The sequence below is a fragment of the Cryptotermes secundus genome, unplaced genomic scaffold, assembly GCF_002891405.2.
Source record: "Cryptotermes secundus unplaced genomic scaffold, Csec_1.0 scaffold2092, whole genome shotgun sequence".
NCBI classification, from domain to species: domain Eukaryota; kingdom Metazoa; phylum Arthropoda; class Insecta; order Blattodea; family Kalotermitidae; genus Cryptotermes; species Cryptotermes secundus.
This window is the reverse complement of record NW_019721032.1, coordinates 450723-478345: the sequence shown is the minus strand read 5'-3', so window position 1 is coordinate 478345 and position 27623 is coordinate 450723. Positions and strand designations below refer to the sequence as shown.

The window sequence follows — 27623 nt, the reverse complement described above, 5'->3', positions numbered from 1 at the left end:
AGGGCATGGATGTTTGTGTGCGTTTTTCTGTGTTTGTCTACAGGTAGAGACCTTGCGACGAGCTGATCACTTGCCCAAGGAGTCCTACCATATGTGTAAGATCTAGAAAAACCGAAGTGAACGGAGAAGTTCATGGAGGTAGGCCTAGGCCCACTGGGGCTGTAGTGCCAAGGGGGAAAAAAATGAGAATCCCAGAATCTGTTTTGTGTAATAATTTTAAACTATTTGAACTTCACTACTTGCAGGGCTTTGAATACACCTTTGAATTGTAAATTAAGTATATTTTGAAATAAACACATTGTGAAGTATTGTATTTTCAAGAGTGGGGCAGTACACATTAAATTAGGCAGCAAGTTGAATTAACTTGCATCGAATTGACGAGGTTTTACTGTATACAAAAATATAAGCTAGGTGAATGCAGGCAAAACGGGTCACTGTGCGATGTGTAGTCAAGTTTCTCGGTAGGGGTCATGTTGAGAGCTTATAGATGTTGTTTCCTTTGCTGTCTGATCAAGTGTTGCCAAAGAAACACCACCACTATTTGTTACCAGGGTGCGAGGATCGAATCAGTCTATCCAAAGATGGAGCTTAAATCCTTCTATTTTTATTAACATTAAATTTAGATGGAACTTTTAATTGCATTTTAGGTGCTTAATACTTTGAATTGTATGGACTATTAAGATATTTTATGTTAAATCATATGTATATATAATTAAATTCCATTCTCAATCTTCATAAGTTCTGTTAGTCTTCTTAATGTGACCTGACCATCAGCATTCATCCAGTTGGTTTATATCCTTTGGAGGATAATCACATGACTTGTAAACATGGGCATAGTTCTGTTCAAAAGAAAACATGAGTTCATTTGTTTTCATTGTATGTAAAGGTAACATTATTTCTGTGCTTAATTACCATGCCATGAAGATGTATGGGAGAGTGAAGATACAACTCCACACATTCTAGACTTCAGCACTATATGGAGATGAGAGGTGAGTTTAGCATACCCACACTTCTCTTACATCCAATGTTTGGCTCGCTAAGGTATGTTTCCAAATTTGACTGCATTGACAGAGTGGCTGATGTCTCACAGACAGTTGACAGCTGATTGATTAATTGTACAGTATGAATATTGGTAACATTTTCTACAGTTATACAAGAGTTTAAAATGTGTCAGAATTTCTTTCCTACTGCACTTTCTTGCACTGTATCAGGACATGGAATCTAATAGAGAACGTTCACAGAAAGAGGACAGTGGGTAGATGGGGTTGCATGCACTCACTATTCAGCCAGGTACTGCTTGTGTTTTTAATCCTGGTCATTCTCAACAGAATTTGCTGTCAAATTAGTCAGGTTCTATAATTCAGGAGAAGTTTTGAATTTTGGGGTATTTTAGATTATTTAAAACTTTGCTCATGAATTGAGACTTCAGTATTTTTTATATTACACTATTTCAAATTTGCATGAAATGTGAACGCACTGTACTGTTCTCCATTTTTCTGAGACTTTATGCCTAAAATATTAGCCATTTATTTGTCCACAATAATATACAGTTAGACATAATTACAATCTATATTTATTAGTAGATTTTTCACGTCTTGTTATTTGCAGTTCAACTATTCCACAGGGCTGGACAGCATTGCTATAGCAAAGGTTTCCTTGCAATGAAGAGCCTGTACCACATGTATGCTGTAGTAGCGCTGAGTCCATACCTGTAATAACACAGCGTAGTGTGAAAGTAAATGTTTATAAGAGATTGATGAATTTTATACTGCAACAGTTGTATGCAAGTAAAATGTGGTGTTATTCACCACAACAGTACTAATACATAAACAGAAATTATTATATATGCCTGAACACTCCTTTGGGAAATATCTCTTCGTGCCTCAGATCTGAGGTTCATACGGCAGTGACTATGAACATTGCAGTCTTCTGGGTTGTAACACTGTTAGCTCAGAGAAAGCCCAATCTTTTTGAAGGAACATATTACCTCCATGTCACAAAGGACCCCAGACCTGGATGCCAAGGAGGATGAGATGGACTGGGCATGTAACATAAATGGGGAGAAAAGGAATGCATATGGGATATTGGTGGGAAAGCCAGAAGGAAAGAGACCACTAGGAAGACCAAGACATTGGTGGGTGGATAATACTAAAACGAATCTTAAGGAGATAGCATGGACTAGAACAATCTGAATCAAGATAGGGATCAGCAGAGGGCTCTTGTGAACACAGTAATAAACCTTCAGGTTCCATAAAGTTAGTTAATTAGTGTAAGGTTGATAACTGCATTTCACATCAGAATTTAAAGGGGCTTTATGCTAGTTAGTCTTAACAGTTTACAGATAATAGAATTTCAAATAGCACAGTAATGATGGCTTATGTACTAACCATGTGAGCAGGTATGATAAGTGTTCATCTCTTAGTGACACTCGAGTCTGCCCCCCAATAGGGCCCCCTGGAACTGTGGTCTCTGCCTTTGCTTCTAGGAACACAGGCTCTGTTCCTGCTGCTTCTGCCATCTTTGGTAGATCTCTGCACATAAGCATGAAGCTTCAGATGAGAACCAAAATAACTGGTCATGTCCACTGCTCTGGCTTGCTATCTTGTATAGTTTACTTATATGCCTCTATTGGATAAGTGAAATCATGCACATTATCTATTAATTCCTGATATTAGCAAAGCTGCAGGAGCCAGACAGCTCAGTCAGTGTAAAGGCGCGTCCACATTACTCGTGCTCGTGTGACTCGCTATGCTCACGAGTAATGTGGACGCGCCTTAAGTATAGTGACTAGGCTATGGGCTGGGTGATAGAAATCACGGTGCAATTCCCCATCTGGGGTGAGCGACTTCTCTGTTCCACAGTGTCAAGGCCAGCTCTGGGGCCCATGAAATGGATACTGGAGCTGTTTTCCTGCGAGTAAAGTAGCTGAGTTGTGAAGATGACCAGTCACCTCTAGGTAGTGCTGACATAAGCATATGTGGAGCTATACCTCCACTCTCCCATGTATCTCCACGGCATGGTATTACTGGCAAAACTGCTGCATCATATGGGGTGTCTTGTATTGTGTACAGGTTTAGTGAGTACTGGTACTATATCCCTAATTGTAGTCCGTTAAACTGGATTAATGTATTGGTTACATTACATGACCTTTTCCTTTCGAAAACGCATCACAGTGTTATCAGAGGTGTCTATGTGATATAGTACTTCAAAACAGAAGGACACACCTGTAGAACCAAGCATGGGGTTGATTTTTGGGCATAAAGGGAGCTCTCTTCTCAGTGAGTCGTACGACTCCAACAATCTCCACTTCTCCCTCAACTTGACCTGCCTTCCGTGTGTTAGGATTTTTGTGATTTGCCGGTACCCATCCTCGATTCACAAGAATGGTCATACTAAAAACATCACAATAGTCAAAACAGTTTAATCATTATTTCATTTAGTTGGAAATGACTTAAGCTAATGGGGATCCAAAATGTGTATTTAGAAAACAAAGATACATGTTAGACTTGAAGTTTTCACGGCAGTGACCGCCAAAATTGTCTTCTCAGATGTAATGCCATGTAGCATGGTAGACAGATACCAATGTTTTGGATGAACCTGCTGTCTCCATCTTCAGGTTCTGCGCTGGAGGAGGCAGGTTTGTATAAAACACTAGCTGTGGTCCACCAGACTACATGGCATTACATCCCAGAAAATGGTAATCCTGAGAAAAAGTTACAAATTAAGAGATGTTCTGAAATGTCAGATGGAAACTGAGGCAGGACATTGGACTAAGATAAAGCAGAGCACGATTCAGGTTTTATTGAAACACTGGAAGGCATCATGACACTTCCTTAAATTAAGTTTACCAAAATTGTGTATATTGGACATAAAGTATTTGTGACTTAAAGCACTGATATATAATGATGAATGTGGATTGTTAGTTACTTTTGAAGTTCCATAACTATGTGAATATTATCAGAATATAAGATACGAGAAATAACAGGTAGTGAACGATTTTATCAAGTAATGAAAAATCATCATATAGACAAATATCGCAATAAGAATGATGTCGATCACAGTGACTGCGTAGTCTAAGGTACAAAATGACTTCATCCATTCAAATACTGGGATTGTGGATTGAAATTCCTCTTGAGGCACGGATGTCTGTGTTTATTGTGATGTTTGTAAGTAGTGGCCTTGCAAAGGGCTGATCACCTGTCTGAGGAGTTCTGTGAACTGTCCATAAGGTTCATATTTTCAGAATTAATTAATTAATTATGAACAAGAACAGGTCAAAGGGTCTAATCCATCAAGACAAAAGATGGGAAGATGGTTTTGTATAGAAACTACAGATGTTACGGCATTCTGTAGAAACAATCAGACATGCAGATGACAGTAGAACAGGTGTGAATAATCAGTGCTGTTGAGTTGGCATAAATGAACTGTTGATGCATTGTTTTTCCATGAGAAGGAAAATTGGCATTATTCATACTGAAAGAACGTGAAGTGCTGTTTCTTACTCCCTGTCAGAGAGATGGAAGGGGGTAACAACAAGGTAACCAGACTGTACTCCTGACTTGTGGGTAGTGAGGCTTGACTGACTTGCTGCATCACCATCAGCTATCAAGGTGCGAGGTCCAATGTACAGCTCCCTTGAGTGTTCAAACTGGCCCTGCACACGCACAGGACAGTACTCCAGCTGTGACAGTTCCTCCAAACTGCAAACAACACACAACATAACTGGTGAGGATCAGCTGGCTATGTCTGATCCCAACAGTAAATTTATGCTTCCTTTTTCAGTACAGCTTCATACTCAAGTGGGAGATCACGTGGTGCAGCATTGGTCCTTGTCTTCAAGTCTGCAATCAGTTGTCGTTTCCACTTGCGCCTCTGGACCTGCCACGTTCCCAAGCCAAACGTGGTGGTGGGGATGAGCTGGAACAGAAATACTCTGTTTTGATATGGGTACCCAGATTAGGTACACTTTGTTATTTAATGATGCCTCAGCATCGAGACTATATAGCATCAATGAAATTATCAATGAATACAGGGCAGTTGGTGGAATGAGAGTTGGTAGAGGAAATTGAAGTACTCAAGGAAATCCTGCCCCAGTGCTACATCATCCACCATAAATCCCACACAACCTGACCTGGGATAATACCACGGCTGCTACAGTGGGAAGCTGGGAACCCGAGCTGTGGCACTGCCCCAAGAACACCCTTGTAACATCTTCCTCTTTAATAATAAGCATCCGCAACTGGACATATTCAGAACAAATTATGACAACTCTACCCGAACTTGACTCTTAATTAATAATAGCTGGAGTCTTGTTACTGTCAATAATAATCTGTGGCTTACCAGAAGGATCCATTTCATGGAACTGAATGGCGTGTTTTGGTGACTGACGGTACGTGTGGCAGCAACATGCCGCACGTTCTGCAGTAAGGACTGTGGCAAGCATTGTTCTAGATACCTCTGCTGCAACAAATAAAATCAAAAAGTAATGTATTACACAGTACATACATACATAATGGAACATGTCTACAGACTTCTGAAGGAATGTATAATTGTGGGAGATACAGAATTGTTATTGAATCCTGAGACTAATTCTAGACTTCCCCTTTGATGCTCATAGCATGAAAAGTTTCACTACATATTATATCACTTCTAGGTTCAGTATCATATTCACAAAGGTGCACAACATGGAATTCCAAGACAGAATCTTAAGTTACACAGACTGATCCCTTAACCTCTCTAAGAATAGGCACTTCAATACACTTGATGCAGAGACACAAATTTAATTCTATCTCTCACATGTAATCCCTTGGAGGAGTATGCTTTGTATGGTGATCTCTCTCAGTTAGCAACACTTCCTAATCATTGTGAGCCTGAGAGTTTATAATGGGATCTGACCTCGTAATTTACGCTTTTCTCAAAACTACTAGACAGGAAGTTTAATTTCAGCATCACGCAACCAGACAGTTTTGTATTACATGTAAACATATTTCCACAACTCACATGCAAACATACTGATGTTTTAATTCTCATCCGACATAAAACTGTAATTTTGCTTCTCAACATTTCTTCTGCTTATGGACCAACTTTTTTAGGTTATGTATTACTGACTTCTTTTGAAAGAGACTGTCCTCTTGACAGATGATTATTATGATGATATTTGTAACATCTAAAACACCAGTTCATGTGTCATAAATGCACTGCAAATCGAAGTTTACGGTCTTCTGGGTTGCAACACCAACCTGTTCAGGGAAGGGCCGACGTTTAGTCGTAACATATTAACTTGATTTTCTGGGTCGAAGAGCAAGCCAGGCAAGAAACCAGCGGAAGCAGATGCTTGGTTCTACTAGATTATTGCTTGGCTTACTCTTCGACCCTGAAGACGGAAGCGATGTTACTACGAATGGGAGAACCTCGAAACCAACACATTTCATCATATTATTGGTCTACACTTGTGCACACCTTTCAAGTACAGTCACAAGCACTCACAAATATACATTTACACTTAAAACCATTTATACCACTTCAGACCGCTTCAGACATTGTTGTTCTGAAAGCTCGAGGCACAGACGCCACAGATTACGAACATAAACTTCGGGACTAATGACGCATCTAAGGACCGCAGTACCTTGCAGAAATTATAACCACAGCACTAACCTAACCTGGTCCAAACCAAATGTCCCCTATTTCTGGAAGCATATGCATACGGCAACCTCTGATACACGTAGCTCTGATCTATTCAGATTTTGCGCCGCTTAAAATGCCCGCCGCGAAGAGAACTGGATTTAATATACATTTTCTGACAAGCATATGTTAAGCTCATAATCTATCCAATTGAGAGTTCTTTGAATTTGGTTGTACACATCATAACTGTTTAGTGTATTTTTTATTAGAATCATCAGTTCAAGGAAGATATGTATAAGTCATGTAGCAGTAACATCCATGTGAGAGATGATAAATGTATACGGAAATTTGGACAAAATGCCTGAAAGAAAGAAACAGAAGGATTGTACTGAAATATAATCAGCATTTATAGCCGACCATGACTTCTGACAACTGACAGATCCACCCTCTCATCAGAGAGCGTGCCCCAGGACACAATTTTACAATCTTGACAAAGACCAAATGGTAATGATCCCTCGAAAATAGTAATCTTTGTTACCTAAGTGCAAATGAATTATTGCAAATGTATTCATATCCCAATATATGTCATTGATAATGAACATTTTTTTATGCACTTGAGAACTGTGCATGATTCAGTTTTGCCTCTATTCAGTATTCACTTACGCGAACATCAACAATATAGGTTGTGATATTTGTTATGGAAGCTTGTTATTACTGCTGACGTTCTCTGAAGTAGGACGATACAGTATTTTTTGTTGTTGTAAAAATGGATATTTTACTGTGGTTTAATTTACGCTGTCAGTATGCAGATTACTTAGTGTCAAATGACTCGAAATTGAAAAGGATTTTGAAGGAAACTGCTGTGGCCTAATTGTGGTACTATCCAAAAATTTTAAGCAGGGGTTGAGTAAATCCGTAAGAACCTCAGGCTGACTAGTGCCACAGTCAGAATTCGAACCGAGCGTTACCGCTACACCAACCAGATGGGTGAAATGATTGCTTGGTCGACATCAGGGACTGTTGTTACTGTGTCCAACACAAGTCCACAATTAAATCATCATAGAGAATTATGCATGACATACCCCGATCTCGTCTCGTCTGCCTAATTAGTGAGCACATTATGACGCGACAATATGGACAGGACATTCATAAGGCATAGAAAAGATCTTTTTAGTCAACGAAATCGCGTATCGTACCCGAGCATGTTACAGTGACATTTTAGTGGAAACGTAACATTTCGGACAATTTTTTGAACAGAGAAAATATATCCTGTTATTAGGACTATAACAGAAATTTTGGAACGTCTTCTGATTTTTATCTTTAGTTATTAAGAGCGGATTATTTTTCACTATCCGCCATTGCTATTCACGTTTGATATCGATACGAGCGACATCTTGAGGAAGATTATTACTAGTTACTATTAACACTTGTTGCCACTGTAAATCACAGGCAGAATCGGCAGAACCGGCAGAATATGGGTTCAAGTGGAAGTTCTCGGTCAGTGTTCATCGGCCTGTCAGGTTTACTAGGCTGCGCAGTGATTTGTTCAAAAGGGGGTAGGTCAGTGCCCAACATTGTAAATTGCATTTGTTAGATATTTAGAAACTATACATTATTTTATGCGAACTGACTTACATTTATATTAGCATTTGGAAGCCAACTTTGTTAGCCTGTTGACAGAATGTATGAATTTTATACTTTCCAATGTTTAGAATATTAATGAAACCACGTTCTCAGTGTTACGGTCGTTTGGCTAATGTTACTGCAGTACTGTCAGCTTAAATGGAGTATTAAAAACCTAAAATTTTATGATTAATATTTGCGCTACATATAAATTAATGCAAAGGTTCTGTAAATCGAAGAATTTCAGAATATTTAAATTTGAAACTATATGTATCAGCAGCCGTTTCGTCGATACGGAATTATGAATCGGTTTATGCATTTAGTTAGTTATTTTAGAGAGGGTGAGTTTCCCCATGCACCGCGACCAGTTGGATCTATTGTGGTTCCCTCTATGATATTCTACCAGTCTCTTTACCCTACCGATAAATGGTGCGTACCATCAGTCCCGCCGAGCAAGCGAGTTCGGCCACTTGCTTAGCGGTGTCTATAATGCTTCCCCTATCTATCAGAGGGGCCTTAGAGACTATTGTTGGGCGGGAAACGTCCTGGAATTTGGCTCAGCGATCCCCTTTGGGGATATGAGGTTCTTTTACGTGCTGTAAAGTTACGACACGGGACACACAGCTTAAAGTCCCTCCCGGAGGACTTGTTCCCTGAAATTTTCCGCCCTTAAAAATTCGACGACCTCCGCCAGGTATTTGAACCCGCGTACCACGAGTCATGAGGTGGGAACGTTACCTCTAGACTACGGAGGCCGCTGTTTATGCATTTAACAGAACCCAAAGGAAAATAAATCAACATCACGAGAACAAAGTACGTCATTCAACATGATCTTGAGCCACTTCAAACCAGTTTTGCTTGTGGCACCTTTATTCCACTTTAATGTTTTGTTCCCATATTTGTATCAGCCCGTTTCACTTTTGAGGAGATTTCTGCTCAAAATTCTTTATGAACATTGTGTTTCCCATTTCAAGGAACGCATTCAGCCTATCGCAACAATTATATTAAGGCATAGGCCTCGAAGTTTTAGATATGTGATGTACTCTATTACCCACGCAATCGCCTTCGCCACGAAATATTTCTCAATATTGTGTTTCCACAGTTGAATATACCGATGTTTATGTACAGTCCGTGGATATTTTGATGGCAGATTCTTCGTTACAGTGGCTTAAGAAGCCGATATTTACGCTGTAACTTTGTTTCCAGAAGGCTTATCACGGAAGGTGTTTCCATTCTGTTGCATTCGGAGTAGCTTAAGCCTGTAGCAGTTATTATTAATGCAAAGAACAAATGAGTACAACTGTTAGCCTCTGCATATTAACTTTATACCATTGTTCCGAAATAAATGTAGATATACACGTATTTCTAACTCTGTTCCTATCAGACAGAATAAAACCCGGATATTTTTGGAAAAGGAAGTCTAGCTGTGGCAGGCAGAGGTGGATTAATTTCGTGTAACTTAAAACGAAAACGTAGGTTTCGTTTATTTACAGGAGTGTTGTGCTGTAAATGAAAACTCTTTGACCATATATTTTTAAAATATGTGTTCAGATGTAGCATGCTACGTATTTTAAAAGCACGATTCAATGATTCGTTAATGTTTGTGGCCACAGTTCTTTAAGGAGGCCTGTCTGTATTTAAAATGTTCGCTGACCTGGATGCGTTTGTGTGTGTTTTGTGATGTGAATACGCTATTTGCAACAACTCAGTAAGTGCTGGTGATAGTATTGCAAGTGATAAGTGCAGTGATTCTTATCAACGATTGCAACAATTCATGGATTTCATCTGGACCCATCCGAGGCCGGACTTCGATCTTGGGATCAAGTGAAGATGAGCAACGCGCAGACAGGTAAAGTTAACACCAAACCATTTTCATGCGAAACATTAGCGGTTGAGGGCCCATCCACACTAGGATCGGATGGGTACTTGCCATAGCATCGGCACGGTCTTATCGTGTCAGCCCGGCCCCAGGCTGGGCATGGTAACAACATATTACCGTGACAGGCAACTACATTTCATGCGTAGCCGCCATGACTCAGGGCTTAGGTTAAGGTCGAGTTGGACACCCTGTGAATGTGATATTTTTTTAAATTACAAACTAAGTTGTTTGTCCTCCCGCCCTCCCCGTTAGGTGCCCAAGATAGGATTTCTGGCTAGGCTGCGTGAAGTTAGGCTTTGTGTCCGGTTTATCCCTTGTCGGCACAATGCACGTGTTTCTGTGTGTTTTTTTATTCCACAGACTGACAACTTGACAGGGTTCGGTCGGCACGACAATGAAATCAGTGCGACTGTGAGAGAGAGGCTCTCCCAATGAATAACTCGCACTGCAGGCATTGCCCGAACAGACGTAAAGCGTAACGCTTCCTTGGCTGCTCTTTCACGTCGGCGGTGAAAGATAAATGGCTTGAGTGTGTAAGGACGCAAGTAATTACTACACATTAAATTGGTTTTGATTAACATGCAGAGAATCTGTGTTATGAAGCTTACTTACTTACTTACTCATGGAGCTGAGCCCTTCTGGAGGAGCCGCCAATTCTGCAGCTATTCAAGACTTTCCCAGCACTTCATGGAACCCGAAGGTTCATTGCCGTGTTCACAAGAGCCCTCCACTGGTCCCTATCCTTAGCCAGATCAATCCAATCCATACCATCCCATCCTATCTCTCTAAGATCCATTTTAATATTGTCCACCCACCTACGCCTTGGTCTTCCCAGTGGTCTCTTTCCTTCTGGCTTTCCCACCAATATCCTATACGCATTCCTCGTCTTTTCCATTCGTGTTACATGCCCTGCCCACCTCATCCTCTTTGACTTGATCATTCTACGTAATTATACTTGGAGAAGTGTATAAGTTATGAAGCTCCTCATTATGCAGTTTTCGCCAACCTCCTGTCACTTCATCTCTCTTCGGTCCAAATATTCTCCTCAACACCCTCAGTCTATGTTCCTCCCTTAATGTCAGAGACAAAGTTTCACACCTATACAGAACCACAGGCAAAATTATAGTTTTGTATATTCTAATTTTTATGTTTTTGGACAACAGACGAGAAGACAAAAGGTTCTGGATTGAATAATAGCAAGCATTACCCTAGTTCAATCACCTCTTAATTTCCTCCTGAATCAGGTTTCGATCCGTTATCATCATTCCCAAATATCTGAACTGTGCCACATTTTCAAAACATCTGTTTCCTATCTTCATGTCATGATGTGTTGTAACTAGCAGAACATAATTCAGCTTGTGTGAAAGCTACTGAATTTATAATATTTTATTTTCACTGAAGAAATACATTGCAGGAGCCTAGTACTAAGCTTTCTTATGAATCAAACCACAATCTGGAACAAATGAATGTACAAAGAGCTGAAATATATTTATTAGAATTGAATAGGTCCGTCACTGACCGAAGGGCGCTAGTGCATTACTGCAATGACGAGATTGTGTTTCCTATGTAGCGTGAATACTTGTCTTGCTGTGCTTGGCATTTCTTTATACAATTTGATATTTTCTGTTTCAAGGAAACCAATTTTCTGAAACGGCAACAATCTAAATAAAGGACTTTCAATGTGATTTTCTAGCATAGGCATCAGAATGGGAAGGAAACATTCACTCATTCATTCATTCATTCATCAGTAATCTGTCAGACGACAGGTCCACAGTCTCTTCCAAAACAGTTCCTCCACTTGATGCGATCTAGAGCTGTCTCCTTGAAATAAAAATATCCTCTTCTCTCCCCAAGGTCATCCAGCATCTTCTTACCTCTTCTTTCTAGTCTTCTGGTTCGCATACATGGTGTCTCTCTTTTTTGGAAAGAGACTATCCAGGAAAAGTAATATGTGGTAGTTATTCCATTTGCTTTCCACATCACAGTACAACAGCCGTTCAAACCACTCTGGTCACGCCTGTTGCTATACAAACTTGAACCATCTCGAGCATCATTTGCTCTGTGCTTCAAGTCGTTGCCAATGACGCTGCTTCCAGCATCAGTTTTTGGTGTCTCTCTTCGTCTGATGCCTACCCTTTGACCTGTCCAGCAAGGGAGGCCCTGCCAGTAGCTATGCTACCTCTGGTATAGCTCTCAGGGTCCTTGGCATACAAGGAAACATATAAGGCCTAATATGAGTTGCCGCAGATTACACATGAACAGTTATCATCAGAAAGGCATACGATCTCACCCTCCAACAATCCACATGGCAGAGAGGAGCGTTTTGTTATTGGTAACTGAATAAAAATTAATTTCTGCTGCTCATTTTTCCTTATCATGACCATTAATTGGCAGTCATCTAAACATGTTATGCAAAAGTGTAAATAAAGCGGGTTTTAGAATTATGGCACTAATGACGGTTTTTGTCAGTGTCTAGAAAGTTCATTTGGTTTAACTGGAGGCTGGGATTCTCTTTGCTTGGGCCAGTATTAGACCTGATTGTACTCAAATCATAACCAGTGGTACTACCGTGTATTTTTGAAGAGGCTGAATTCCAGAAATGCTGGCCATACTTATGCCCCTTCATCTGCAGTATCAACAAAACTTCCTGTACTTGTCACTGGCTGGATTATTGTCTGTGATGAAGTATGCATCAGTGCTTGCAAAGCCCGTATTTCTTACTCACCTCTCAAGTTCTTTCTTCACAAATCTGTCTGCACCCATACGTGTTTAGGTTTCTTCACATGACTGCAAGTACTGGCCCAGTATACAGGATCTGAAGTTCTTGCAGAGGGGGTTATGAAGAGTTCTATCTTCTGGGATATAGAGCCATGTAGGATTTGAGGTTCTCACAGTGGTGGTTATGAAGAGTCCTATCTTCTGGGATATAGAGCTGTGTAGGATCTGAGGTTCTCACAGCGGTGGTTATGAAGAGTCCTATTTTCTGGGATGTAGCACTGTGTAGGATCTGAGGTTTTCACAGCGGTGGTTATGAAGAGTTCTGTCTTCTGGGATATAACGCTGTGTAGGAGCTGAGGTTCTCACAGCAGTGGTTATGAAGAGTTCTGTCTTCTGGGATATAGCGCTGTGTAGGATCTGAGGTTCTCACAGTGGTTATGAAGAGTCCTGTCTTCTGGGATATGGTGCTGTGTAGGATCTGAGGTTCTCACAGCAGTGGTTATGAAGAGTTCTGTCTTCTGGGATATAGCGCTGTGTAGGATCTGAGGTTCTCACAGTGGTTATGAAGAGTCCTGTCTTCTGGGATATGGTGCTGTGTAGGATCTGAGGTTCTCACAGCAGTGGTTATGAAGAGTTCTGTCTTCTGGGGTATAGCGCTGTGTAGGATCTGAGGTTCTCACAGTGGTGGTTATGAAGAGTCCTATCTTCTGGGATATAGAGCTGTGTAGGATCTGAGGTTCTCACAGCGGTGGTTATGAAGAGTCCTATCTTCTGGGATATACAGCTGTGTAGGATCCGAGGTTCTCACAGCGGTGGTTATGAAGAGTTCTGACTTCTGGGATATAGCACTGTGTAGGACCTGAGGTTCTCACAGCGGTGGTTATGAAGAGTTCTGACTTCTAGGATACAGTGCTGTGTAGGATCTGGGGTTGGGGATTTACATTCCTGTTACAGATCTGGAGGAAGGCCTCCGTTCACCCTAATTGTTCCTCAAACATGTACTTTTCTCGAAAGTAGGTGTTCTGCAGTTGCCACACTGTTATAATAGTCGTCTTGATAGACATGGTAATTTTGATCAAGATAGGGTTCCAAAATGGAAATAATAGTTTCTTGTAATTTCTTTCCTCCACCAGAATAAATTTCTAAATTTCCAATATAGCCTGAAGTGCTTTCAGTAACTACACGAACAAGTAGACCATAAAGAAAGCAGTCTTCTGGGATTTGGCACCGTGTATATGTGGTGTTAACCGACGTTTCGGAGGAACGTATCGCCCCCATCTTCAGGGTAGAAGAAAAAGTATAAGAAATCTGCAAGCGACAACACCGTCTGCTTTACCGTTTCTCACGGTGTTGTCGCTTGCAGATTTCTTATACTTTTTCTTCTACCCTGAAGATGGGGGCGATACGTTCCTCCGAAACGTCGGTTAACACCACATATACACGGTGCCAAATCCCAGAAGAGTGCTTTCTTCATAGTCACCGCCATGAAAGCCTCAAATCTTACAAAGCAGACCATACTTTGTAAGTTTCCCAGGATTATATGTTTGCATACGAAGCCTTCCCCTCCAAGGAATCACAGATTCGTCCCAAGACAGTTGTTGGTTTGGCTTATAAACTGTCTGAAATTTCTGAATGAAAAAGTTCAATAAGGGCTGAATTTTGAAAAGCCTGCTTGTTGATTGTGGTTGCAGTTCATTATCACTGAAATGCAAACACCACCAAATTTGCTCAAATCTCTTACCGGCTCATTAGTTTGCCGAAAATTGGATCTGTTGACCAATACTCTTTCAGATTATCCCTCCTTGTATGGCCCATTAGAAAGATTATTGCAAAAAATTTTCTCATTTCTGCTGAAGTGACATCCACCCACTTCAACGCCTTATAACTTCTGTCATAATGTTCATGGTGTTGGGGATAGTATCTGTTAGTTTCCTGACATAGCATGTCAAAGAAACTATCTCCAAAAAACAGTTCCGCTACTTCAGACACTTGCGTTGGGTCCAATGGAATTTACTTCACCCCTGGATTTCCAGTAAACTGTCCCAAGCAGGCGTTTTGTCTACATTTCCCCATGTGGCTGTCCCCGCAATGTTGCTACCTGCACTTTCGTCGGAGCCAATGTCACTTTCACTTTCACTGTCTGTGGCCACAATTTTTTGTTTGCCCCTGCCACACTCACTATCAGATTGTGAGTCGCTATCACTAGCAGACTCACAAGGGATGTCAGACAGAGTCCCCATTGGATACAAGGCTTAGTGATCTCCGGAGCTCGTCTGGACACTGAAGAAAACAATTCTTTTACTCTGTTAGGAATCAAACCCTAGTTCTGTGGCATGTCATTATACTGACTGAGCTATTCTGGCTCCTACAGACAATGGATGAAATCCAATATAATAGTCATGTTTATTGCAATTCTTCAGACTTAGCTGTTTGAAACTTACCAACAGAAAATCATGTTTAGATACATTAAGTATTATGATGTGATGGTGCATGGTTTTAAAACGGTCTGACTCTTCAAGTTTCTAGCAAGTGCAGTGACAATACACACAATTCACTGTATCAGAATACAGTTTCTTTTAAGTAGTGATATAAAGGAGTCTACTAACATGTCAGCTTATCAGTAACACACAATAATGAATTGTAACTCGACAGTTCAAATGTACCAGCTCCACACACTTGTAAAAGTAAGATATCAGTATAATGGAGAAATTTATTTTATATTTGTATTATCTGCTGGATTATGACACCAGTTTACATCACACCACAATATGAATGTTTATAGCCATGAAAACACTACTTCAATTCATCTTACATTCACCCACCCACGATAAATGCGGAGAGACAGTCTTAGGCATTACGAATTCCCAGAGCTTGTTCAAGCTCTGCTCTTTTTTGTTGCACTTTAGTATAGAAATAGCGACACACAGCTTCTTGTGCCCAAGGCTGATAGAAGAAATCAGATCTGCGTTCTTCCTCAGGATTGCCGACCACATCAGTCATAGTCTGTGAACACAAATTTGTAACATATTTTTGTTTAGTCTGAAAAATCAACAGATGTGCAGGCACAGTCTGAAGCTCTCAGTTTGAGGTGCAGTTGGTTCTACTGAGATGAGGCTTAAACGAAGAAAATTTATCTCCACGGTAATTTATGTGGCACAACAGGCAGTACTCAGCAAGTTGACTCAAATGGCAACACCTGTATTTGTAAGGTACCAAGTTTCAATCTTGTCTGAAGCACTGACTATCCTGGCTGATGTTTTCAATGGTTTTTCTCAGTCCCTCCAGACAAATACCAGGACAGTACCTTAAATTAGGCCACAGTTGCTTCCTCCCAAATCATTTCAAATTCATCATATCCATCCATTTGAAGCTATACAGTGTAGCTACTGAAAGTGTTTAGTATGACAGGCACTGAAATTAACCTGCATTAAGATGTTAACCTAGCCATAATAGCCGATTGCTCAGTGTCTGAGACATACTCACCTTAAGATCGCGAGTCTGAGATATAATCCATTTGTTGATGAACTGCTGCGGGTCCTTTGCAAAACTCAAAAAGAATTCTCGATTTGTCTTCAGCTGGTTTATGGTTTCAACCGTTTCATGAATCTTATTATCCAAGCTCTATATGTGAACAGAACAGAATTAGAACATATAAAAGGGGTGGGCATCAAACATCTCTTGTACATACGAACAGGAAAATTTCACAAGTTTATCATTTCTGTGGCTGTATCACGAACCAAGCCTCCACCCAGTGAGAACACTTTCTACGGGCTTTGTCCATAACACTGTGGCTGGGTGTAGGAAAAGAAAACACAAGTACCACAGCGGAATGAATTCTTAAAATTTAAAATTATAGAAAAAATATTTGAGGTTCTCATGGCAGTGAGTATCTACAGTGTAGTCTGGTAAGTGAATACTAGTGTTTCAGAGGAACTTCTGCTTCCATCTTCAGGAGGTTCCTTCAAAATGTTGGTATCAAGATCATCTTCTGGGATGTAGCAACATTTTTGAGGGACTGGTTCAATTCCTGGTCAGTTCGTGTTGGATCTGTGGTAGACAAAATGGCACTATGGCAGGTTTCTCTCAGTATGTTGATTTCCCTTGATAATTCTCATTTTATCAAATGCTCCATTTCCCTCGTCTGCCACCCAGGGCTGATACAATGGGCTACTAATGGATTATGTACCAAGGGACTCTGTTTCACATCATTATCACTGTCACCTTCAGCAGGTAGCAGGCTCCTCTTAAAACACTGGTCTCATCTACAAAACTGTGTCATCACATCCCAGAAGACTAATATTGAACTACAGAGAACCTCAGGTTACCTGTATTTCCTGCTGACTGGCAGTAGATAACAGGAAATTATTCATCTGTGTTTTCAACGTGTCATCGACCTCCACATCAATGTCGTAGCAGGCCGTCTGTTTCTGTTCTGCACCTTCGACACTGCAATCCAGAAAAGCTCAGTAAGGGGAAACATACCGACTTTTGCTGCTGATCTCCAATTCTAATTAACAGACAATAGTACTGTATGATACTGGGATAGTCAGCCCATATTCTGAAGACCGCTCTTGCTTCCATCTTCAGGGTAATGTAGAAAGTAGTCGGTTTCCATAGTTAAGATAATACATAGCACCTTCTTATAATCTGAGGGATGGATATATACAGAAGCATGAGAAATACAACTTGAAAGGTTTGCTGGGGATGCTATCCTTACGAAAAGTGAAAGAACTTTATTATAAAGACACTATTTCCTGGGACTGATGTCATGTAGTCTGATACCAAGTTTACTTACATTCACAGGAATATACTGCCTCCGCTTCAGGACTGAAGAATAAGCCAAGGAAGCAGCAACTGTACTCGTTGCTTGCTTCGCTTACTCTTCAACCCTGAAGTGGAAATGCAGGCAGTCTATTCTTCAGAATGACAGTAAATTACTACCCGACTACAGCGTGTGACTTCCCTGAAGACAGTACTCATCATAGTCACTGCTGTGAGAACCTCAAATTTCACAACATTAGTGTACTTTGGTGAGCCTGAATATGGTCAGAAGATATCTATTTGATCCAAAGTACTTTGAAGTAAATTTTAACTGAAATACTTAGTGGGAATCATTGTTTAATGTAGATCATTTATAACTTAACAGAAACCTTCACCGATAACACTACTGCAGGGAAAGTTTGACATTATAAGTACTGCTCACAATACAATGGAACCCCTTTTCAATGTTTCTCAATTTAAGATTTTCCTTCATTTAATGTTTAATTTCAGTAACAAAANCGCCTAAACCCAGAAGACGACTTTCTTCATAGTCATCACCGTGAAAACCTCAAAACTTATATACATTCATTTAAGTTTTTCCTGTTCATTTTTCAGATCCATTGCTTTCCAAAAACAACCTTAAACAGGGGTTTCATTGTACTCCATTAATAATGCATTATGCTTATCTATCCTAAGAATCTGAGTTGCTAATTTGACAGGAAATTTTATTTGGAAAAACACAGATAACATTTTCAATGTCAAGTGAAATAAATCAACAACAGAATGCCACGAAACTTTAAATCGAGTGCCACAGCATTTCATATTACCACTACGCTTGATGTACAAAGGCCAGTGCTTACAACACATTACTGATTTATGACAGCACATTTTCTACTCACTCTGCAAAGTCAACTTGTGTAGTGCTCGGTGTGAACTCGGTGCAAGTCGATCGTATTCTGAATAAACAAATGAGGATTCGAGAAAGCACTTCAAAATCATTGTAAAGAGCTTAAATTATGATCGAGCTTTTGTCATTAGTGCTGACAACAGACAAGACTCTACAGTTCACAAGTTCTCCTAGCAGCATACTACTGTTGCTACATTACTCATGACACTACTGCGGTAAATCGATCAACAAATAAGGTGACAGCTGCTGTCCTTTAACACAGGCAAATCTGAGCAGAACAGTGGACAAAGCAACAGCTTTCTTCTTTACACCGTAAGAAAGAGTGACTCACATGGAGGTCATGTCTACTTCTCTGTGACCTGGTATCGTCTAAGCCATTAGATGAATGTGTTTACAATTCAACATGACAGAATTTCAATGAATACTGTTGAGAAATGCCGGTTTTTGTTAAGATCAGACAACAAAAATGGACACTTGTATATAAGGCCTACATGAATCTTGAGTGTAGCTCTCTAAACATTTATTGTTGTAAAAAATACTTGAGACAAAATGAAACACATTTTTATGCCCAACACACTTTTCCATATGTCTCATGGATTTCAAGATTATAACCATGATTTTGTCATGAGCTCATAACTTGAGAACCATTAGGCTGGTTTAATAAAACTTTATATTCGAGGTCCTTATGCCATGTTGGTTATCCGTTTGTGTGACTCAGTGTCAGCACCTAAACCCTGGGATACACACATACAATAGAAGTCTTTATTTTCAGCAACACTGAGCCATGATAATGTCCAGTTTCACTTATGACCATAAATGGACTCTTTCATACACATCACAAATGGTTAATCTGGTTTTATATATAGACCACAAACAAGTTTAGTAAACAGCAACAAATTCCATTGAGAATTCTGTGCACTGTATCATGGAGTATGCCCTTTCCAGCCTTACACACAGCAGAATGTAGTAACAGCATGTGGAAAGTTGGTGATGGTTGTAAAACATCGTCTTATGTGGAGATGTGCAATGTGAGCCAGTACTTGTATGTGAATGGCACATTAACCGGTGAACACTACGCTAAAAATGAGACAAGTTGGAGAGGCACAGTTGTGCTACAGTGGAAGCTAAAGGAATCAGTATGTCTCCACTACTGGAACAGCACGCTTTCATCGAGTACACTGACCTGCTAATTCATGCCACTGTGACATGTGATGCTATACATAAAAGAGTAAAGGAAAGGCTGCACATATTGTCACCTTATTTATTAATCAATTACCTTTCATACAGTGATTAATCACTGATTTGTATATGTTAACGATTAATTTAGCGTTTGACAAGGAATGGTTTAGCAATGGACAAAATTGAGTTACCAGTTTAAATGCCTTAGTGTACTAATAAGATGACAAAATAAAACAGGCAATAGCTAGGCTACATATTCCTTTCATTAATAAAATTGTATAAAACACCCTGGAGCAGAGTCCAATGTAAATGGAAAATGTAACAAACACTTCGCTACTCAAGAAATCACAAACATGTAAATATGGAGGGGGTTTCAAATGTGATTTCCATCTTGGACGACCATTCACTCCATTCACGGGAACTGCAAAGATGAATATGCTACTCTAAAGCATGTTATTCCCAATACTGATCATTGTACAAATAGGGGCAGAGCCGGAATAGCACAGTCAGTTTAGTGGCTGGCTACGAGCTGGATGGCTGAGGGGTCGGAGTTTGAGTTCCAGTAGGGTCAAGAATCTTCTCTTCTCCGCAGCGTCCAGACTGGCTCTGGGGTCCACCCTGCCTCCTATCGAGTGCATTCCTGGGGCTGTTTCCCCAGGGGTAAAGTGGCTGGGTTGTGAAGCTAACCACTCACCTCCAACTAGCGTTGAGGTCAAGAAAATGTCGGTCTGTACATCCACTCGCACATATGCCTTCATGGTGTATTGTTTAATTAGTTAAGAACTGGGTAATTTTTCTTTTTTACAAAATAGGGGTGATCAGAGGGTTTATAACACTCTTGACTTTAAAATTAAATGATGTAATACCTGATAATGTGGTTAATAACAATTGGATCAGGTGGATGAAGCAGTGGATTTAGGCGCTGAGGGATTTCTGCAAACTTCATCCTCTGACATGTGAAGATCTGTTCCAAGTATTTGTCGCAGTTGATGAACTCACGCTCATGGGCATCCTGTAAATAATAACAGTGCCAACAATGGAAACGATGTGCGAGGAAGCAACTGTGACCTGAACTGAGGTACTCTTCTGGCATCTGCAGAACCAGAGCCTCAGCCAGGGTAGCCAGTCGCCAGGCCAAGATTTGAACCAGACCTTTGGAATACGAAGCACCAGTAGTGAAAAACATTTTCTATGTAATGCCTATTAGCAGCTCTATTACATATGTTGAATGTAATTCAATATTAATGGAAATTACTGAATATATCTCTTACGTGAGGCAGTATGATTACTTTATTACTACAGAATACTGCGTCAAGGTAAGGTAAAGCTATCCCTGTAACAGGCCTTGCAGGCCCGTGGCGTTGTGAGATGCTGAGGTTCCCATATTTTCCATACAATTGGCTAAGAGATGGTGGTGAGGATGTCAGCCTTATGCACTGGCTGGCCTCCCTTTACCTGCAGGAAGATTCCTGGTACTCATTTCTGTTAGAGGGTGAGTCGATCCCAGGGCCATAGTGCGGCTGGAAGGATTAGGTCAACTGATAAATCCTATGACCTCATTGGGAATCGAACCCGCGACCTTCCAGCTCGTAGCATAATGCCTCAACCAACTATGCTACTGCGTGTTCCTATTGTGTTAAGGGCTACACATTTCTTGTCTTTGTATGGAACCTAAAATGATTATACATTATATGAATGGCCTGATTACAGGAACTGACACATGAAACAAAGAATGTGCGTAATGTCGATATCTCGGAGTGTGCAGACGACAAGGGGAATATTGCATTATAGGGAATATACACATACAGTGGGAACAACAGGACAGGAAATGTGTCGTGTAAAAGGAAGAAAGAACATGTGAGGAAACTGAGGAAGAGGAAGAGAAGAAAAAGAGGAGGAGGAGGAAGAAGAAGAGGGGGAAGAGAAGACACTGGTAGATAGAGGACTGCCTGTTAAGACAACCTACATAAAAATGGAGACATCAACATCAAATGAACATACACATAACCAAATACAACAGTACAAAGTCATCTGCCGGTTGCTTTCAATAATGGAAACTGTGAATTACAATGGAAACACACAAATAAAAGAAATAAGTTTTATTTAAAAAGAAACTCAATATGAGACAGATCTGTCTAAATAATTTCAAAGTTCTTTACTCTGAAGAGACACACCTGCAGTTTATGTGTCTTGATATACTGCCAAAGGGCACTAATGATGACAGGGCGTGTCTGGGTATGTACTCCAAGCAGTCGTGCCAAACGAGGATCCAGCTTGAACTGAAGGGGCTGATAGTCCAATAACAGGAGGATAGTGCACCGGACATTCTTATCGCCGGGGCGTTTTACCTTGAAGCAGAATATAATTAGGTAAATTTGTGTGTTGAAACTCATGAAATATACACTTGTTAAAATCCTATACACAACTCCAGTATGTATATAGGGGACAGCACAACTGCAGGTTGAGATTTGAACTAATGACCTCCTGAATGTGAAGCAGGAGTGCTACCCACTAGAATGCAATGCTCAGTAATATTTTTCTTAAATGTAACATGATAATATGAAAAGGAAGGAGATCAGTCATGATTTGACAGGTTGTCACACTCTTAAGAGTAATTATTATGTCATGAACATATAAATGTTTCGTTAAAATGAATTCCAATATTCCAATTTTCAATAAATAACATTTTTTCCTCACTTGAAAGCCATCTGTCTCTTGTGTTGTTGGAGTTCTATGCCACTCCACAAGATGATTGTCTGGTCCATACAAATCTTTATCCAGTTCAATTACTAGGCTCTTGAAAAAAGATGAGAATTTTCTCTTCACCTGGAAAAGGACGAAAACAAGTATTTTATTAACTACATGGCAAAGTGCTGATAGATAAAACAAAAAGAAATCAAAATATCCAAATTACAGTTGTGTGTGTGATAATTTTGATGTTTTACTGTATAATTTAGATTCTATGCAATTTAAATTTATTATAATGAGGTTTTGCTTAACCTTAAATGGTTTCTGTGCTAATAAGAGGGGCTGGCAAGAAAAACACTGCTCAACTATGTAGGTTCAAGTGTAACTTCAATTTTACAGTATGTTCCTTGATTTATAGTTTTCCCTCATTTAATATTTAAATGATTCCTATTCAGTCTCACTATAAAATATAAAATTTTTCCTCAGTTTAGTGTCCAAATCTACTGCTCCCCAAAGAGCCCTTACATGAGAATTTCCCTGTATTGACATTTTTATTTTCTAATATAAGTATAGGACACATTTCTTTTATACAGAATTAAAGTTACCACATGTTTCAGTTTTACCAATACAAGTACAATTCTCATGAATTTTGCTTGTGACAAATTTAATTTGAAATCATAGTTTTTGTTCCGTCTGCCTTAATGAAAATTCAGAGAGCTGTGAATTTTCTTTTCTTCCTCTCGCTCCCTCTTTGGAGCATAGGGCTGATTTCTCAGTTTCATCAATCGTTTTTTATAGACAGTATGACTCCTTGGACGGGTCATCAGCTTGTCGCAAGGAGAAATTTGGATTGGTAGTTGAATATTCTGGATGCTGTGGTATTGGTATAAGTTTTCAACTAGCAATAATTGCACCTTGGATAAACCTCACTGGTTACAATCTACAAATATCAAACCCAAATGCTGTGTTACGCAATGCCTTCTTTTATTCATTCACGAAGACGGAATGAGAGAAGTGCCTCTAAACCCATATATACCTGAGACAGAGGGGAGATATGAAATGCTACAGTGCTGCTAACACTTTCATAGATTTTCTACCAGAAAAACTTGATAGTCACTGAAATGATATAACTGAGTGATGATATATGAACAAGAAGATAATACATACTTTGTTGGGATCATTTTTACTGTCCTCCAGTAACCTGCCTTCCACACGCAATTCCCATGATGCAACACTTCCTTCTTCCCCCTCAGAAGGCTCCTTTGCTGGATAAAATGTATTGGAGATGAAGATTCGAAGTTTGCGTTTTTGTTTCATTGGCCGCTTCAGGGCCTCCTGGGGACCAAAAACAGGAGTTAAATAACAGATGATGACATTTTTCCATAAACTAATCGAATACTTCATTTTATATATAGAAAGCAACGTGCTGATTTGTCATATAGAACAAGTGTAGTTTGTTGTAACATTGTTATCTTGTCAGTCAGTCGACATATGACAGAAATGAATATTTGGATTGATGTTCAGTTTATTGAGGGATCCTCAGTTGCAAACGGTCGTACAGTGTCAGGATAGTATCTGTTGTGTGTCCGAAAGTGATGTGTGACGTGAACGTTGCGGCAGTAAGGAATGATTCAGATTCAAAATGAATTATTTTCTGTGTGGTCTGTTTAATGCTGCAACTGATGGATGATGAAATGGAAAGGATTTGGAAGTGGTCCCAGCATCTGCCTGGAGTAACTGAGGACCATAAAACTTGTTATTCAGTAAACTGACCGAGATATGAACTGAACACCTACACAATAAGGTGCACATACAGAATTCTAGTTTACAACAGAATCATCATAATTTCGTTTTTTGAACAGTGAAGATTTTGTTGGGTAGGTCCCTTGTCACTACAGCATGGCACATCCTCAGGTTGTGGATAGGGGAGAGACCCTCCAAATATGGAGGGAAGCTGCGAATATATTGCATAAGCAGTCACAGACAGCCGACAAGGGGTGGTCCTCCACCCTCACTGTAAAAAATGAGCTTGTTACAAAAGTGCTAAAGAAGCCTCAGACCTGGATGGATTCTGTGGATATTAAAATGGATCTTAAGAGAGATACGATAGGATGGTATGGACTGGATTGATCTGGCTCATGACAGGGACCAGTGGAGAGCTCTTGTGAACATGGTAATGAACCTTCTGGTTCCATAAAATGCTGGGAAGTTCTGGAGTAGCTGCACAATTGGCAGCTTCTCAAGAAGAGCTCAGCTCCATGAGTGAGTGAAGATTTTGCACTGTAGGGCACTTAAGAGTTGCATGGTTGAAAGAAGACTACCCAGGATAAGTTACACTACAGCAGATGAAAGACACTCTCCAGACAATTGGTTAATATCGCCCTAAAAGCTGATTAGGATACCTGAATATCCAATCTCTTTCGCATGATGGTGGAGTCCAGTTTTCGTTCAAAGGCCAGCAAATCCATGTATGCTTGCGATTCAGGGACCAGGTCCCGTACCTTCTGTGGTAAAATCTTATCTGCCAGTTTCTTCTTTTTCTTACTTGTAGAATGAGAAAATTCGCTGAAAATACATTGAACATAAAACATTAACATCTCCATTATACCACTACTGATAGCATTCAGAAGGTGACTGGTTTGAATCTCTAGCTGGCAAACCAGCTATCCTGACTGAGGTCTTCATGCTTTTCCTCTGTCCCTCCAGGCAACTCACAGGATAGGACCTCAATTATGCCATGGCTACTTCCTTCCATATTTTTTTCCAATTCATCATCCTACCATTTGACGCCACATAAATTAGATGCAAACGGCATCATACAGTATCCCACAATCCATTCTACTATTGTTACATGGCTTACAGTACTGATTTATCTTCGAGTAACAACACAAAGGATCATGGGACTATCATTTTTTATATTTGCTAATCTGAGTTTTCATATTAAAATAAAACAAAAATTGCAACCTTCACACACTTGGTTTACTGAACGAATGAATTAACTAATAACTTCGACGGTGCAGTCCTTGAGAAGCTAATTATTGCTCGGCTGATCTAGAATGCTAATTATTGTGTGCACTTATTCAGGTGACAAGACTGCCAGCAATTTCCCAGCCATTTCTTATGGCCATTCACCCATATTTATTTGTCAGATTTTTCACCTTGTGAATCCTTTTCTTCCAGGATTTGAGGTTCCTACAGCGATGATTATGAAGAGTTTATCTGCTTGGATGTAATGCTGTGTAGTCTTTTGAAGGTCAACTGACATTTTGGAGGAACATGTTGCCTCCATCTTCAGGGATGAAGAGTAAGCAAGGGAAGAAAGCATAAAGCAGACTTTCATCAGACTACACAGTGTTATATCCCAAAAGATAGAACTCTTCAGACCTTTTCCTGAGTTTGATCATACTTAAGGGGTTCTATACAAATTTTTTTCACATAAAAATCATTGGGCCAAAGCACGAATTCTTCTGACTCTTCCTTTGTTAACATAAGCCACATATTTGTGTAAGATCATAAAAGTATGCTTAGAATGGTAAACAATCATGGTTTACCCTTTCATCACCTATCTTCCAATTTCTTCAGTGGTCCCATTTTATCCTTATTGCATTTTCTGTTTATGGATGTTATTTTGTATCCTGACTTCTCATTTTGTATCTCAATAGATTTATAAATAAATTACACTCACAAAAATATGAAGTATGACTGTAACGGCCAATTGAAAATGGTAATTTAATTTAGGGCCTACATGATCCCATTACATCTGTATCAATGCAGTTTCCCCTCCAGCTAAAAGGTGTACAACTTGTGAGCTGAAGTACATATTCTTTTAATGCAGAACAGTTTTGTCAAAACTGCATACAATGTTAAGTGCACAAGATGTCTAATGATATGTTGTAAATCCAGCTTTATATTCTAGCCTTTCTGCAAAATGCTACATGCCTCCAGAAATCGAGTCATGTGTAAAAAGTGTAAAAAGACATACATAACAGATTTGATTCTGCCTTTGTCACTTTTAAAGAGACAAAAATCTCACCTTTTCTGTTGTGGAGGTGGTGGTCTAGAGTCAGCTGGTCTTTTAGCTGTAGATGGAGGATTGATTGGACCCTGTCGCATCGGTGTATATGGTGGTTGCTGTTGCGGCCGCTGCATCATATTTGGGCCTGGTGATGAACCAATTGAAGGTGGGGGATTGAAACCAGGCCTTTGCTGTAACTGAGGTTCGAACCCCTTTAGTGATTTCTTATCATACCACATTCAACACCACACAATCTTCACGTAGCAAACATTTCAATTTACTCTATCAAATCTGGGTGATACGAAAACTGACCACATGAATCACATTCAGTAAAGGATGTATAAAAATAATGGACAAAAGAAAACCGTACAGTGTCAATAATGACATCGGTATGCTTCTGTACGATTAGTATAAAATGAACGAATTATAACAATAAACTTACGGGAAAACTTGGCCCAGCATACTGTCGTAGTGCTGGAACTGGAGGTGGCGGATATCTCTGTTGTGGAGGCCCTGAAGTCGCTGCAGCCGGCGAAGTTGCAAACCTCTGCGCCATTTTAGCGTCCAAACCCAAACCTGGCCGAAAAACCGGACTACTACGGATTACTGATTAATGCAGCTGTTCCGGACATTTGAAACATATGACGGAACATCTACTTTACTGCCATCTATGAACGTATTATGCGTTACATGCCGAAAAAAAAAGTTCCTGAAGGGGGGAGGGCGAGCCGCTGAAAAATGCGGAATATGCGGAATTTACGCAGCTTGGGTGTCATTATTCTTACCACGGTCTCTCCCCATCTTAGTTCTGAGCACAAGGCACTCTGTATGCTGCTTGCATGTGCGTCCTTCTCTTCCTCCCTGAAGATGGCGTCATTATGCTCCTCCGAAACGTCGGTAAACTTGTACCAGACTACATGGTGCCATATCTCAGAAGACGGGTTATTTTTAACGTATGAGTTCACTGAAATAATCTTGGGCAATCATAGAATCATAGCTGAATAAGAAATCAAAGTTTCGGGGATGTGCTTATCTCTGTCATCATAGGTGATGGTGATCCTGATGATGGAGAGAAAGAGTCTTAGAAACGTTGGTCTTTACTTCAGTCATGATGCATCTAACTACCCAAAATGATCTGAATGCATTTATTCTCATGAAAGCTTCAAAACTTGTGTTTTGGAAAACATGTTCTAGTGATGAGGAAATATGTTTCTCACATGGTAAATGGTTAC

At 40.0% G+C, this 27623-nt stretch overlaps 3 protein-coding genes across 10 annotated transcripts in view; 1 reads left to right on the top strand and 2 right to left on the bottom strand.

Annotated features, from left to right (window-relative positions):
* Nucleotides 1–509: 509 nt before the first annotated feature.
* Nucleotides 510–6864, bottom strand: LOC111875352 (surfeit locus protein 1). Of its 7 annotated transcripts, none has more exons than XM_023871534.2 (8): nucleotides 6655–6864; nucleotides 6001–6239; nucleotides 5341–5460; nucleotides 4796–4917; nucleotides 4503–4700; nucleotides 3225–3392; nucleotides 2388–2531; nucleotides 510–1709 (listed from the first exon to the last, which is right to left on the bottom strand). In XM_023871534.2, the coding sequence occupies exons 2-8, from the start codon at nucleotides 6061–6063 to the stop codon at nucleotides 1640–1642; spliced, it is 885 nt and encodes a 294-aa protein (XP_023727302.1). In that variant the 5' UTR covers nucleotides 6064–6239; nucleotides 6655–6864; the 3' UTR covers nucleotides 510–1639. The 7 variants fall into 7 exon arrangements, with proteins under 7 accessions (XP_023727302.1, XP_023727305.1, XP_023727301.1 ...); XM_023871537.2 differs by lacking the exon at nucleotides 6655–6864 and adding an exon at nucleotides 6460–6646 and having other exon boundaries at nucleotides 4560–4700; XM_023871533.2 differs by lacking the exon at nucleotides 6655–6864 and adding an exon at nucleotides 6460–6645.
* Nucleotides 6865–9782: 2918 nt separating this feature from the next.
* The window catches only part of LOC111875347 (corepressor interacting with RBPJ 1), a 47317-nt gene continuing 29476 nt past the window's right edge, over nucleotides 9783–27623 (top strand). Inside the window, exon 1 of the mRNA XM_023871523.2 lies at nucleotides 9783–10093. The gene's annotated coding sequence lies outside the window, so the exon portion shown is untranslated. The remainder of the gene's footprint in view (nucleotides 10094–27623) is intronic.
* On the bottom strand, nucleotides 15494–26991 carry LOC111875345 (brahma-associated protein of 60 kDa). Of its 2 annotated transcripts, XM_023871519.2 has the most exons (11): nucleotides 26834–26991; nucleotides 26410–26588; nucleotides 24779–24941; nucleotides 23544–23711; nucleotides 22386–22514; nucleotides 21863–22036; nucleotides 20555–20700; nucleotides 18502–18558; nucleotides 17167–17287; nucleotides 16325–16462; nucleotides 15494–15844 (listed from the first exon to the last, which is right to left on the bottom strand). In XM_023871519.2, exons 1-11 carry the CDS (start codon nucleotides 26945–26947, stop codon nucleotides 15689–15691), a joined length of 1545 nt encoding a protein of 514 aa, XP_023727287.1. In that variant the 5' UTR covers nucleotides 26948–26991; the 3' UTR covers nucleotides 15494–15688. The 2 variants fall into 2 exon arrangements, with proteins under 2 accessions (XP_023727287.1, XP_023727288.1); XM_023871520.2 differs by lacking the exon at nucleotides 18502–18558 and having other exon boundaries at nucleotides 26834–26990.

What these genes read in the sequence shown, in the direction of transcription:
- LOC111875352 (XM_023871534.2), bottom strand. Translation starts at nt 6,063, where the DNA reads ATGTTGAGAAGCAAAATTACAGTTTTATGTCGGATGAGAATTAAAACA. An exon ending in CCACGTGATCTCCCACTTGA is followed by an intron (nt 4,701 to 4,795) that starts GTATGAAGCTGT and finishes TGTTGTTTGCAG; the next exon opens with TTTGGAGGAACTGTCACAGC. An exon ending in CCCCATGCTTGGTTCTACAG is followed by an intron (nt 2,532 to 3,224) that starts GTGTGTCCTTCT and finishes GCTTATGTGCAG; the next exon opens with AGATCTACCAAAGATGGCAG.
- LOC111875345 (XM_023871519.2), bottom strand. Translation starts at nt 26,947, where the DNA reads ATGGCGCAGAGGTTTGCAACTTCGCCGGCTGCAGCGACTTCAGGGCCT. An exon ending in GTAAAAATGATCCCAACAAA is followed by an intron (nt 22,515 to 23,543) that starts GTATGTATTATC and finishes GTCCTTTTCCAG; the next exon opens with GTGAAGAGAAAATTCTCATC. An exon ending in GTTATTAACCACATTATCAG is followed by an intron (nt 18,559 to 20,554) that starts GTATTACATCAT and finishes TTGTTTATTCAG; the next exon opens with AATACGATCGACTTGCACCG.